At 42.8% G+C, this 13,588-nt stretch overlaps 2 protein-coding genes across 4 annotated transcripts in view; one reads left to right on the forward strand and one right to left on the reverse strand.

Moving 5' to 3' along the window:
• The first annotated feature begins 1,895 nt into the window (after positions 1–1,895).
• ccdc28b (coiled-coil domain containing 28B) lies at positions 1,896–6,253 on the forward strand. Its single transcript, XM_046366723.1, is given in 7 exon segments — positions 1,896–1,952; positions 1,954–2,028; positions 2,030–2,136; positions 2,267–2,436; positions 2,599–2,753; positions 3,841–3,863; positions 3,965–6,253. Coding segments are annotated over 7 exon segments (642 nt in total). The 3' UTR covers positions 4,020–6,253.
• A 123-nt stretch (positions 6,254–6,376) lies between these two features.
• Positions 6,377–13,588, reverse strand: part of LOC124046392 (TOG array regulator of axonemal microtubules protein 1-like) — a 37,443-nt gene continuing 30,231 nt past the window's right edge. For 2 of the 3 annotated variants that reach the window (XM_046366721.1, XM_046366720.1), the window contains exons 15-22: positions 13,293–13,528; positions 12,954–13,112; positions 12,721–12,847; positions 12,021–12,136; positions 11,422–11,602; positions 8,260–8,479; positions 8,061–8,147; positions 6,377–7,716 (exon numbers count right to left, since the gene is read on the reverse strand). In XM_046366721.1, the coding sequence (XP_046222677.1) occupies positions 7,457–7,716; positions 8,061–8,147; positions 8,260–8,479; positions 11,422–11,602; positions 12,021–12,136; positions 12,721–12,847; positions 12,954–13,112; positions 13,293–13,528 (1,386 nt within the window). In that variant the 3' untranslated portion in view covers positions 6,377–7,456. Of the gene's footprint in view, positions 7,717–8,060; positions 8,148–8,259; positions 8,480–11,421; positions 11,603–12,020; positions 12,137–12,720; positions 12,848–12,953; positions 13,113–13,292; positions 13,529–13,588 lie in introns of those variants that run through there. The other variant, XM_046366722.1, reaches the window with a different exon arrangement.

The following is a 13,588-nucleotide window of genomic DNA, read 5'->3' on the forward strand; positions in this document are numbered from 1 at the left end:
AAGGGACGCGGTGTTCGTTTGACAGATTTTTCGTGCGTAATACAATCGGTAAGTGATCTATTGTCTTCTGATAGACGCATTTGTTCATGTAATTTACATGGTTTACTGCAAATACGCCATTGATATGTTTTATATAATGCGCTCATTTTTTCTTGTAGTTTACATTATTGCGAGTGGATTTATTTATTCCACAGCTTAGTGGTGAATCAAGTTGACTGTGTGGTTAGTGGCCATCTTTGGACCACAGTAGTCCATTGATTTAAGTTCAGATGAGGATGGCTATAGCCTATTCTGTATCCCTTTTAATTTTTCAGTGTATGAAATAATAATGAATTAACCATTATAATACAACAACCGGATATGAGATGTTCTATTTGGGTTAGGCTATAAAAAGAAGAACCGTGCGCATCAACGTCCTAGAATAAACACGTCTCTGGTCCAATCCACTGTCATTATCTCTTGCCCGTGCAGCCATCGGTTAAAAACCTTTTTCATTAAATTAAATATATTTTAATATATGTAAAGCAATGTGTTTGTGGGATGCACACATACATATATATTCATCTGATTTCTTGAAATTAAAAATCTTATTGGTAACAGTAGGTCTACAAGATCTCACTAATCACTCCCAAGTAATATAAAGTTGTGAACATAACTTCTGTCATTTTTGCCAATATGATTGATTGTCCACGTGTTTTCAGCTACATCAGTTGAAAGACTTGTTTGCAATGTGTTGTCAGACCAATTACAAGGACATGATGCATTCTAAAAATACCCCAGGGGAACTGTTTCACATAGGCTTATTGCACAGGGACAGATATTCTAAAATGAATCCTCATCATTTGATGTTTTTCCCCATAAGCCTGTAGTATTACCTGGATGTGTGACTTTGTTCACCTTGAACATTCACAAAGCTAGTCAAAATGATGAATATTTGAGAATATTAGGTTGGGTACATTCACTCCTGCAGCCATCCAGCCATGAATCCTCCTGCAGTGAACCCCTTTGTTGTTTGCCAGAGGATATTGTGTCGGTGATAAGAGGTTGCTTCAATTTAGCAGCCTGGTAGTATTCAAGATACAGCAAGTGCTACCATTTGAAATGAGAGAATTTCATCAATTTGACTTTATTATATGTTTTTGTACCCCTTTTTCTCCTCAATTTCATGCTGTGCAATTGGCAGTTAGTCTTGTTTCATGGCTGCAACACCCATACGGACTCGGTAGAGGCAAAGGTCGAGAGCCATGCGTCCTCCGAAACACAACCCAACCAAGCCACACTGCTTCTCGACACGCCCACTTAACCCGAAGCCAGCTGCACCAATGCACTGGAAGAAACACATACACCTTGCAACCGTGTCAGCGTGCACTGTGCCCGGCCCGCCACAGGAGTCGCTATTGCGCGATGGGACATGGACAGCCCTGCCGGCAAAACCCTCCCCTAACCCGGACGATGCTGGGCAAATTGTGCACCGCCCCATGGGTCTCTCCGGCTGCGACAGAGCCTGGACTCGACCCCAGAATCTCTAGTGGCACAGCTAGCACTGCGATGCAGTGCCTTAGACCACTGCGCCACTCAGGAGACCATCCATTTGACATTTAGCAGGTCTACCAAGTAAAATATCTGTTGTTGGGTGGTGGTTCACTCTTTCCCTTTGGCGGCTTAGTCATGATTTTACATGTTCCTAGCTTACAGCCAATGGAGAAACTGTTATGCATTATACTTAACATGCATTTCCTCAGCTAAGACCCTGTGTATCCTCCAAGCCCTCTCCAGTCCTGTCAGGGAGTGGAAGTGCTAGCGCCTGACTTCCTACCGTTATTGTTGTTACAGGACGTCCTGAAGCTCAGGCAGGGTCCACTCATCTTAGCCAGAGGACTTCACACTAACAAGCCATGGAGGACAAGCGTAAGAAGCGGAGCCCCAAGGTGTCTCTACCCCAGCCCCCTCCTCCCCCCGGTCAACCCCCGTAAGCTCTCAGTCCTACCCTCCAGTAAGAGTGCCACCTTCTCCCTTGGCCTCCCCCAACCCCCCCTCCCCCAAAAACAGAGGCAAGTTCAAGAGGTCCATTGGGGCAGTAGGACAGTCCAAAGATGTGCTCAGTGTGGTCGTAGCAGCTCCACCAAAAACCACGAGGTTTGTAACAGTCACAATGTCTACTTTAATGAGTCAAATGAGTTGGATTGACAAAATGTATATTGGAGGTTGGATTAATGTAAAGGTTCTGTTTACTGTTATTTCCTGTTGTCTGGTCTGTCTTCACCAGGCCTCACAAGGAGAAGGCCAGGGCTCCCCAGCCAGCAGGGCCCAGTAAGATGGCCCAGTCCTCCCCGCTGCAGCACTCCTTCCTCACGGATGTGTCTGATGTGAGGGAGATGGAGGGAGGCCTCCTCAACCTGCTCAATGACTTCCACTCCGGAAAACTGCAGGCTTTTGGTAAGATGATTATGGACCACCCAGAGAATACTGAGACACAGTTACGCAGTGGAAATGCAGCCATTTGTTTGACATTGTGCCATAGTACCATGGTCACGTAGGAAGTTATGTCCCTTCGACAGATATGGAAAGGTGTGAATGACGCTTGCTGTGTCCTCTCAGGGAAGGTTTGCTCCTTTGAGCAGCTGGAGCATGTGCGTGAAATGCAGGAGAAGCTTGCACGGCTACACTTCAGTCTGGACAGCCATGTGGAGGAGCTGTCAGAGGACAAGAGGAAGTGTGCCTCTGACCACAACCTGGAGCACCTGCTCTGCAATGTAAGCACCTAACTTAACACTCTCTACAGTACTCAATGAATGATTTACTCACACTGTAGTACACAGCTCACCACATTTATGTCCTTACCCAGAACATAATCCAATTGGGCTAAAACAGGTTGAATCAACATTGTTTACACATAATTTCAACAACAAAAAATGTGATGTGATAACGTTGAATCAACGTGGAAACTGATTGGATTTGGGGGAAAAAGTCATTAACGCATGGGAATTTAGTCTATTTTTCAAGAAACGTTTAACCTAAATCCAATGACGTGACATGTTTTGTTGATTTCACAATGAATTCACGTTAGTTGAAAACTCAAATCAAATGTATATCAAAACTAGACGTTGACCTGAAGTCTGTGCCCAGTGGGTAGGGTCATATTGAGCCACACTGTAGTCAAGTGCAATGGTTGTTTACATGCTGTTTTTAAATATGCAGAATATGGTTATTCCCATACATTGTTTACATCCTAAGCAGATGCTCTTGAGTCATATTTTCCCTCCAGCACACTGCTGTCTTTTGGACAACATCTAGTCCAAAGATGTGCTAATTAGTAATGCATGCTTTTCACATACTATCCAGGTACACAGTGGTTGGCTGTGGAGAGGCAGCAATCATTGCGAATGACAGACCAGAGACAATTTGACCAAAATGTCAAATGTGTCAATTGTTAGTTTGATTTCTAGCATCCACTCCTGTGGTGTGGTATTTGTGCTGGGGGGGAATTGCTGTGGTATGTGTGAGGGTGGTGTGAAAGCCCTTCAGTTCATTAGAGATAGGGGTGCCAAGAATACTCTGTAGCCATAGCAGCAGAGAATAATGTAGCAGCAAAACAGATGGGCTGTGAAATTACTTTTCACTGTGTAGATTAGCTAGAAGAATTTAATTGAATAATTTTGGTTTATTTAGGGCTTACTAACAGTGATACAATGATTGATGTGGTGAAATGATGTTGAGTATTGATCTAACATTCTGTAGGCTATTGTTGTGTACGTCTATGCTTCCGTCTAATGACTTTTGACTCTGATTACCTCAACGTGGGACTACATAATCTGATCATGTTCTTCATTTCCCCCTCAGCTGGAGGAACTCAGCAGCTCAATGTATCCTTTTCTAAAAGTTGTCTCATAATCTCTGGGATCATCTAGATTTAGCTTAAATCCTTAACGTATCTGTGTTGGATCCTTAATGTACCCGTGTCCAGACAAAAACTACACCTGGCTGAAAACCAGGATCTGCCCAAGACGTCTGGACCTTGACACGGGAGATCAGGATGACAGATTGCTCATCTTCCCACGACGACAAGGAAAGGTTGCCATGATATTGATCCAACTGCCTTAGCACCAAAACTGGGCCATATAAAGCCCCTGGTTAGATCATGATTTGTATATGATTGATTCAATCATGTGTCAACTGTCAAGCACATCAACTGTGATCTAGCGATAAATACTCCACATTCATAGCACAAGTTCTGCTTATTTTAGTTATTGCACAGTGCTTTAGCCTACATCTTTTGTCAAGGAGTATTCCGAAAATTCAAGAATAGGCTTTGAACTTATACTTGTATAGAGTGCAGTGGCAGGGTACTATAATGAATCCTGTTATGTGTGTGTGAACATCTGTAAAGGAGACAAGATATCCACCATCTTTATCCAACTCCCTGTTTCAGAGGCACACATACTTTATAATATAAAGGAGAACATTTGCTGTAATGTCAGGCATTGATGTTGTGCATTTTCTCATTCATTGTCATATGATCATGTCTTTACCGAAATGAAGGACATCATTATATATCTTTGATTGCTAAATATATGTACACAGCCATATAATCAACTGTAGCAAAAATAACATGTTAGGCCATGTTGTCAGTCACTGTGGGTCAGCTCAGCACCTTGGGATGTTCGTCCTGATTTTAATACCTTCTAGCAAAACATTTATTATGATTAGGAGGGACACACTGGATGTGGTGGTTAGAAATACAATGTTTATAAATCTTTTATGCTTTATAAAACAGAAGAGAGTACTTGAACAGTGTGAGATATAAATTGTATATTTTGGTGAAATTTAAATATGTGAGCTAATGTCTAAAATTGATTACTACAGTCTGAAAATGTCATTGTAGTTTCTCAAACTGGACATTTTCTCACAGCTATGTCAAGAAATTGTTCAACCAAGATATAATGAAACTTGCTGGCTCTGCATTGGCACTGAGCGGCCTTAGCTTAGAATATTCAGGCATTTGAGGCTCAGCAGTAGCAGCAGCAACCCTCCAAAGCACAAGCCAGCCCAACCAGCCACTGCAATGCTGTAAAACGGATGGACAAACATTTAGGCCATGGCTATTCACCCTTATCCACGAATGGTAGATGTAAAATGAAATTGTGAACATCTGATGCATGTGTATGAAGAGAACATGTTGTAGAAACATGCAAAAACACACACACTGCAAGAAACTACATTCAAAGAACATTATGCAGTAGGTCTCGGGTTGAGTCCAAAGAGTGTTGTACTAGTCAGGTCATTTTGGGACTTAATTTTTGCAAAGTAGTTTAAACTCTTCATGTTAGAAACCAATAACCATCATTTTCACAAGGCAGCTGCTCTCCATTTGCTGTGATTTTCATACAAGTTGCTAAACTCTAAACCAAACTAGTATGCCTAGATCATATACTCATTTCTAAGATGATTAATGTGTCATTGGTTTTAAAAGTTCTGCATGTAGTGTGTATGGGACCAGAGAGTAACTTTCTTTGGTCCATTAGAAGTGTAAGATACGACACCTTTGTTTTACTTCACCTTGCCAAGCCTACCTCTTTTTCCAATATGGCCTGGACCTGAGTCCTATAAGAACTGTAGCTTCTGACTACTAGGACCCTGTTACATATCTGTCAATGAGAACTACCTTCTCAAAGAACTTGACATTTTATACAATCTTGTCTTTTGCTTTGCTATTAAGGCCCCGTGTTTTGCGCAATTTTGTCACATGACCAGGGGTGTATTCATTACAGAAATAGTTTACTGTTTAAGAACCAAATGGAATAAAACGGGGAGGTACCTACCTGTCCAATAGAAACTCTAGTTTGCATTTTTGACCAGGGGTGTATTCATTACAGAAATAGTTTACTGTTTAAGAACCAAACGGAATAAAACGGGGAGGTACCTACCTGTCCAATATAAACTCTAGTTTGCATTTTACGTTTGGAGTAAATGGTTTTGTTGCAAAACGAATCGATGTAATTACTACACCCCTGGATTTAAAAAAAGATTTAACAAAAGGTCCCATTTTCTTTCTATGTCAGATGGTCCAGCACCATCCTTAGAGAATTGCTTACATTTTTGGTGTGGTGCTCATTTCTGGAAAATGCTTAAAATAAAGGTTCAAATCTAGGTCATGTGACATGAAAGCCCAAAACACAGGGCCCTAACTTTGTCATTTAACCCCTGCAAAACGAATTGTATTTATTTACTTGTAAATAAAAGCAAATCAGTGACAGTAGTTTGGTTTTATCTGACTCAGATGCTCAGTCTTGCATGTAGTGATTGAAATAGATACTTACCTTACAGCGCCATCTTCCTCAAGATTGTTAAAGACACGAGGCAACAAGGCCAACCACACTGACGCATTACAATGATAGTATAAGCAGGAAAGTGGTTTTCCTCGCAGTGAAGTTGTTCTCACTCATTTCTAGGCATAAGAATTAAACCAACTGGAGCACTTAGTTTACAGAAATAAACACTTTATGTATATATAAATCTCAGTCTTTCCTCTCGTTAATAAACAAGTTCAATATCATTTATAAACACAATTGTGAAAGGCTACTTCAAGACTGGCACTATACTGAAACAGAATCACAGACCTGGGCTTCACTGTCTCTGTATCAATCGTTAGTTTAAAGCTAAATGGTTTCAATGTTATACCCACCCAGTATTGTTGGTTTATTATCCAAAGTTGATTTAGGCATCAGTGTACATATATAATCTTTTAAGATTATTATTATTTTTTGATTCCCTGTCTGTACATTTTGGTCATAAAACAACAAAACATAAGATGTCACAACACCACTTCAACATATTGTCCCAATAGGACTTACAAACGGCAACATTGTACAGCATACAAATTAGGCTAATACTGTGCAATCACACATTTGAGCTAAACAAAAGTCATTTGTAATCATTAATCTTCATTGACAAATCTTTAAAACAACTGCATAAGACATCTTAGAAATATCACATATTATATTTAATGAAACAGCAAAAATATACATATTTTGGTCCTGTTTCCTTTGTGCATTTCAATGGTACATTCTTGGTAATGTTGTCTCCGACTTGCGTACAATAAGATTCATAAACAGCGACAATCATATTACGATATATCCAATGTAATGTACATGACGACAACTATAATGACAGTGAGTGACTTCTTCAAAGTGCAAAGAGAGCAGGTTGTTGAGAATAAGACCTGATGCCAACAGCTGAAGCCTGTCTGTGCTCCTTTATTGAAGAATACCCTAACCTGTTGAGAAGAGCGTTGATTTAAGGGCTCTCATCTTAAAGGACTTTCTATACTCTGTAACGTAAAAAAAAAGTGCAGGCACTACTAGAAATGCAGAACATCTCTGTCTTCAAGTAAGGTCAGTGTTTCTGTTCTTCTGTCTAGGGGGGTTTGGTTGTGAAGGTTGTGATTTCTGAGGGACCTTCAGGGGGAGGGGAGGGTCCTCAGGAACTCGTTGAGGCCCTTGTGGACATTGGCATCCTGGGAGGCGGCGCACTCTGCCAGCCCAGGCCCCATGTGGGTGTAAAGGGCTTGGCACAGGTTGGAAGTGGCCCCCCGCACGCTCCCACCCCGGCCGTGGACGGTGCCACTGTGGCTGGATGTGCCCAGGAGGTGCCACAGCAGGGGTAACGCCTTCTGTTCCACCACCTGAGGCTTACGAGGATATAGCTCTGTCACCAGATCTGAAAGACAGGCCAGAGGAGGAGGGAAGAGAAGTGGGGGGAGGAAGGAAGGGAAGTGGGGGAGGAGGGGAAGGGAAGGGGGGGGGCAAACACGTAACAAGGAGATTATGAAATGCTGAGAGCATATGGCACTGACACATCCGTTTCTCCCTCCTTGTAAGAAGCTAAAGACACCTTGGAGGGCAGGCAGAAAGACAGTTGCCATTGCACTGTTGCTTAGCAGCTGTTGTAAACTCAGATCCTAATCCAAATGTTAAAAATGCAATGAAGTTTACAAAGTATCATCTACATAACCTAGGTTGCTAAGGGGATTTATCTCAAGCAAATTGTTTCAGTGAAAATACCTGCAACCTTCTCTATGAGATCCACTTTAGCCTTGCCACTCAGGAACTGGGCCTTGCTGCAGAAAGGCTGAAGGAGGAGGGTTTTATCTGTGAACAAAGTAAAGGACAAGTCAGAGCTGGTCATCCTCTCAGCTACGTTCCAGCCTCGCATGGAACCTTAAACTAGATGATGTGATCTCAAACATCATCAGACACCTACCAAGGTTTTGGATGAGTGCATGGATGGCTCCAATGGCAGCGCTGTAGATTGCGTTGTTCTTGGAGTTGAGGTGATTGTCCACGATGGCCGGTACCAGGATGTAGACTACCTGGGCCAGGTTATCCTTCATCACAGTGATGATCTTCTGCAGAGACTCCAGAGCGAACAAGTTGACTTTACTGTTGGACTCCTGCAGTCTGGCCTTAAAGGCATCAAACACCTGGGAGAGAAGCATTACTATAGATTCAATTATGACCTACTGACATAGGTCCTCTTATCTAGGGGCATTTGCATGGTTTATATTTGGTCAATAAAAGTTATAGCTAGTATTCTTTGTGATAGTCAGAGAACTTCGGCAAATGGCAGCTTAGGGTATATAATAATGAGGACTGGTTGATTCATAACCTGCAGTCTCTGCAGTTATATTATATCTGCGAGGCGGGCAGATTAAGGTCATGGAATATTGTGTGGATGAAAGGCGGGTGGGTGGCGGACGGGTTGAATAAAGAGACACAGGGCTCGAAATGAACGCTTGACCTCAAAAAAAATGTTGGAAAAGAAGAATATATATTTCAATTGTCTGAATGGACATGAAAAAGGTCATGATCCTTGTCATATTAGTAACCCATGCTAGTTGGTGTATCTTTAGATCTCCCCTCTCTTAATTCTAACGGATATTTTCATCTCTGAAAAGATGAAACCACTAGCTCGTGCAGTGCGCTACTGAGAATGATGTTTTCCCGTTAATTGCATTTTGGAACATTTGAGCCATCTGCGCATTGTTTAATTTTTTTACATTTTTATTTAATTGACTTTTAATCCCTTTTTTGTGGTATCCAATTGGTAGTTACAGTCTTGCCTCATCGCTGCAACTCCCGTACGGACTTGGGAAAGGCGAAGGTCGAGAGCCATACATTAAAAAATATATATATATATTATTTAACCAGGTCGGCTAGTTGAGAACAAGTTCTCATTTGCAACTGCGACCTGGCCAAGATACATCCTCCGAAACACGACCCAACCAAGCCGCACTCAACTTACTACCCTCTCCACTACTGTCCCGTTGATGTGGATAGGGGGGTGCTCCCTCTGCTGTTTCCTGAAGTCCACAATCATCTCCTTTGTTTTGTTGATGTTAAGTGTGAGGTTATTTTCCTGACACCACACTCTGAGGGCCCTCACCTCCTCCCTGTAGTCCGTCTCGTCGTTGTTGGTAATCAAGGCTACCACTGTAGTGTCGTCTGCAAACTTGATGATTGAGTTGGAGGCGTGCATGGCCACACAGTCGTGGGTGAACAGGGAGTACAGGAGAAGGCTCAGAACGCACCCTTGTGGGGCCTCAGTGTTGAGGATCAGCGGGGTGGAGATGTTGTTACCTACCCTCACCACCTGGGGACGGTCCGTCAGGAATCCAGTACCCAGTTGCACAGGGTGGGGTCGAGACCCAGGGTCTCGAGCTTGATGACGAGCTTGGAGGGTACTATGGTGTTAAATGCTGAGCTGTAGTTGATGAACAGCATTCTCACATAGGTTTTCCTCTTGTCCAGATGGGATAGGGCAGTGTGCAGAGTGGTTGTGATTGCGTCGTCTGTGGACCTATTGTGGCGGTAAGCAAATTTGAGTGGGTCTAGGGTGTCAGGTAGGGTGGAGGTGATATGGTCCTTCACTAGTCTCTCAAAGCACTTCATGATGACGGAAGTGAGTGCTACGGGGCGGTAGTCGTTTAGCTCAGTTACCTTAGCTTTCTTGGGAACAGGAACAATGGTGTCCCTTTTGAAGCATATGGGAACAGCAGACTGGGATAAGGATTGATTGAATATGTCTGTAAACACACCAGCCAGCTGGTCTGCACATGCTCTGAGGACGCGGCTGGGGATGCCGTCTGGGCCTGCAGCCTTGCGAGGGTTAACACATTTAAATGTTTTACTTACGTTGGCTGCAGTGAAGGAGAGTCCGCAGGTTTTGGTAGCAGGCCATGTCAGTGGCACTGTATTGTCCTCAAAGTGAGCAATAAAGTTATTTAGTCTGTCTGGGTGCAAGACGTCCTGGTCCGCGACGGGGCTGGTTTTCTTTTTGTAATCCGTGATTGACTGTAGACCCTGCCACATACCTCTTGTGTCTGAGCCGTTGAATTGCAACTCTACTTTGTCTCTATACTGACACTTAGCTTGTTTGATTGCCTTGCGGAGGGAATAGCTACAATGTTTGTATTCGGTCATGTTTCTGGTCACCTTGCCCTGGTTAAAAGCAGTGGTTTGCGCTTTCAGTTTCGCGCGAATGCTGCCATCAATCCACAGTTTCTGGTTTGGGAATGTTTTAATCGTTGCTGTGGGTATAACATCGTCAATGGGCCTCCAGAGTGGTGCAGTGGTCTATGTACGCATTTTTGAGATAAACGGTCTGATCTGTTGCATCAGCCTCATTGCTGATGTGCAGTGGTTGCATTCATTTTGAATCTGTTATCCCAGAGTTTGTTTTGAACCATATCCATATTTATTATCCCAGCGATGACGGGACGCACTTAGTTTTGCTCCCAGGAGGGAATTATTTTATAAAAACATAAAAAGTATTTGGTTGTAATTGTAGCCATCCTCCAGGAGAGCTTTCAGGGGGCAATGTTGTATTTTGAGACAGACTTGAATATGCAAAGTTAATAGCCAGTGTGTACCCTACATTTTGGTCTGATTCTCTGTGGTAAAATAAATAGTAATGCATTTTATTTTGTAAAGTGTCATCCTTGCATCATACAATGATGTAAAAATGGTGTTACAGAATCTTTTATCTTCTGGACAAGTAAAAAAAGTTCATGTCAAGCCCTGCCTTAAATAAAAACTTAAAATGTAGCTATCATTTTTTAGCAATTTATATCTATAGGGTACTTTTGAGATTTTTATTGAATTATTTTAGTCTATCTGGTATTAGTGCGTAAGCCTAAGCTTTAGGGCCTAACTGTAAGCTCCACATCTATGACTCTGATTGTGGCCTACAGCGCATTTTCCATATTAGCGGGTTTGGGCCTCAGATTGTCCCATTCTCACACGTAGTCGGCGGTTGAGGCTGGGTTATTAGCAATTGCGGGCAAACAAACATCTGACCTGCGAACCACTAGTATATATTATAAGGCTAAAGAATATCTGGTTTTGTTCAGATGATGTCAGTTACCGGAAAGATGCTGCCGATAACTATGTTGGGGCTGTGCTCGCAGTCCACCACTAGCTGGTCGATGCCTTTGATGCGCTCTCTGAAGTCCTTTGAACCCAGCAGAGCTGTGAGCTGCTTGATGTACTCTGTCTTGTCTGCAATGCTGTGAGCTTGAGGTCTGCCGCTGTACTGCCCAGACTCCCTGCAGATACACAAACAGTAGGTAAGTCAAGATGAGGAGTTCTCACTGGCACATGAACACACTGTACATACAGTACCAGTCAACAGTTTAGACACACCTACTCATTCAAGGGTTTTTGTATTTTTTTTTACATTGTAGAATAATTGTGAAGACATCAAAAATATGAAATAAACACAAATGGAATCATGTAGTAACCAGAAAAGTGTTAACCAAATCTAAATATATTTTGAAAACCCTTGAATGAGTAGGTGTGTCCAAACTTTTGATTGGTACTGTACATTGACAAAACTGTGCTAATGCATGGACAAACAGCAAAGCTAGCCATGGCTTTAACCATAACAGTTCAGTATACTAGGGGTGTAAACTTGATGAGACTGACGTGCTACACATTTCAGTTAGTGTTGTTGTGTTGGCCCACCTGTTGACCACTTTGAGGGGTTCCCTGCTGAGAGATGAGGCCCTAACTGTGCCACTGCCAGGGAGTGAACGCCGGCCCCTGCCTGACGGGGTGTCCTGGGGCATCTCTCCCAGGCCCTTCAGACCACATTAACATACATGTAACTCATGGATCACACACATGTAACCACTGCTTCCTTAAAGGCCCAGTGCAGTCAAAAACGTGATTTTCCTGTGTTTTATATACAGTATATTTCCACCCTATAAGGTTGGAATAATACTGTGAAATTGTGAAAATTATGATAATGTCCTTTTTGTGTAAGAGCTGTTTGGAAAAAAACTGCCTGTTTTGGTGGGATGGAGTTTTGGCCTGGTAGTAAATTAGTGAAAAGACCAACAAGAAAAATAGTTCCAAACATCTCTAGCTAGTTTTCAGTTTCCCACTCAGACCACTCCCAGACAGTCCTAGCACAATTCTTGCTTGAGAAATTGCTCTTTGCTAAGAAGCTATTTTTGTTTATTTTTTACCATTTTAATTTAAAACAAATCACAGTAATTGTTCCCCAGAAATGATTTCATATTGAGATAAGAATGGCTACATTGGACCATAAAGTAAAAGTGCCTTGTCTTAAAATGCAAGCCCCCAGCAGGGGGAGACAGAAATCGACAGGAATTACTCATAACAGTCACACACACCTTCTCAGTTAGACGGTGTTCTGTACCTTAGTCTTCAGAATGAAAACAGTGTCTCTGATGGGAGCCAGGTCTTTGGCAGGGATATATTTCTCCAACATCTTATCAAAATCAGGGTGTAATGACAGAAACAGCAGCATCCGGCGTCCCTGGTACCTAAGAAGAACAGCCTCAAACAATGGCACTTATTCTATTGATAACAGACACACTTACTAGCATTAAAACATACATACATTGGTTTTAAACAAAATTCACTCCCTACCTAGCTTCCTGGGAGGAGTCTTGTGACAGCTTAATGATGGCAGGGAGGATTCGGTCGGTGAGGTCTTTCCCTCCAGATAGGAGGCGGGCAGCGCCAATGTTCTCCACCAGGTTGACCATGTGATGACCTGCGCACTTCCTCACCACTGAGTTCAGGTGACTGTTCACAAGAGACAATATCAGGGATGTGATAAGCACCACAGAAAATAAAGCCTAATGGCCCAATTTAATGATAAGATACAAGCATGATAAGATTCAATCTTCAAGCAAAGCATATATTTCAAGGACTGCTGCTGAACTGCTGAGTGTGCTAGTTGGTGACAGTGAGTGTCTGTCTGACCTGAGGCCGCTGGTGAGCAGGGCGTTGAGGCTGCGGGTGGGGGTGCAATGTTGCACCATGCTGTCCAGTGCTGCGTCCACATCCTGCCTGATGAAGGCATTGGACTCCCCAGCCTTCTGCAGCAGAGCCTTGGCAGTGGCCTCCAGCTCCTGGTCCATCCCCTTCTGTAGTGCGGTGTACAGTTCCCCCATCGCCCCAACAGCAACACGGGACACACCCGACCGAAGGTTCCTCACCTGGGGAGCAATACACTCGGATGATGATGATATTGAATCAGCTAGATCATTTTTTCTTCA

The sequence above is a fragment of the Oncorhynchus gorbuscha genome, linkage group LG10, assembly GCF_021184085.1.
Source record: "Oncorhynchus gorbuscha isolate QuinsamMale2020 ecotype Even-year linkage group LG10, OgorEven_v1.0, whole genome shotgun sequence".
NCBI classification, from domain to species: Eukaryota; Metazoa; Chordata; class Actinopteri; order Salmoniformes; family Salmonidae; genus Oncorhynchus; species Oncorhynchus gorbuscha.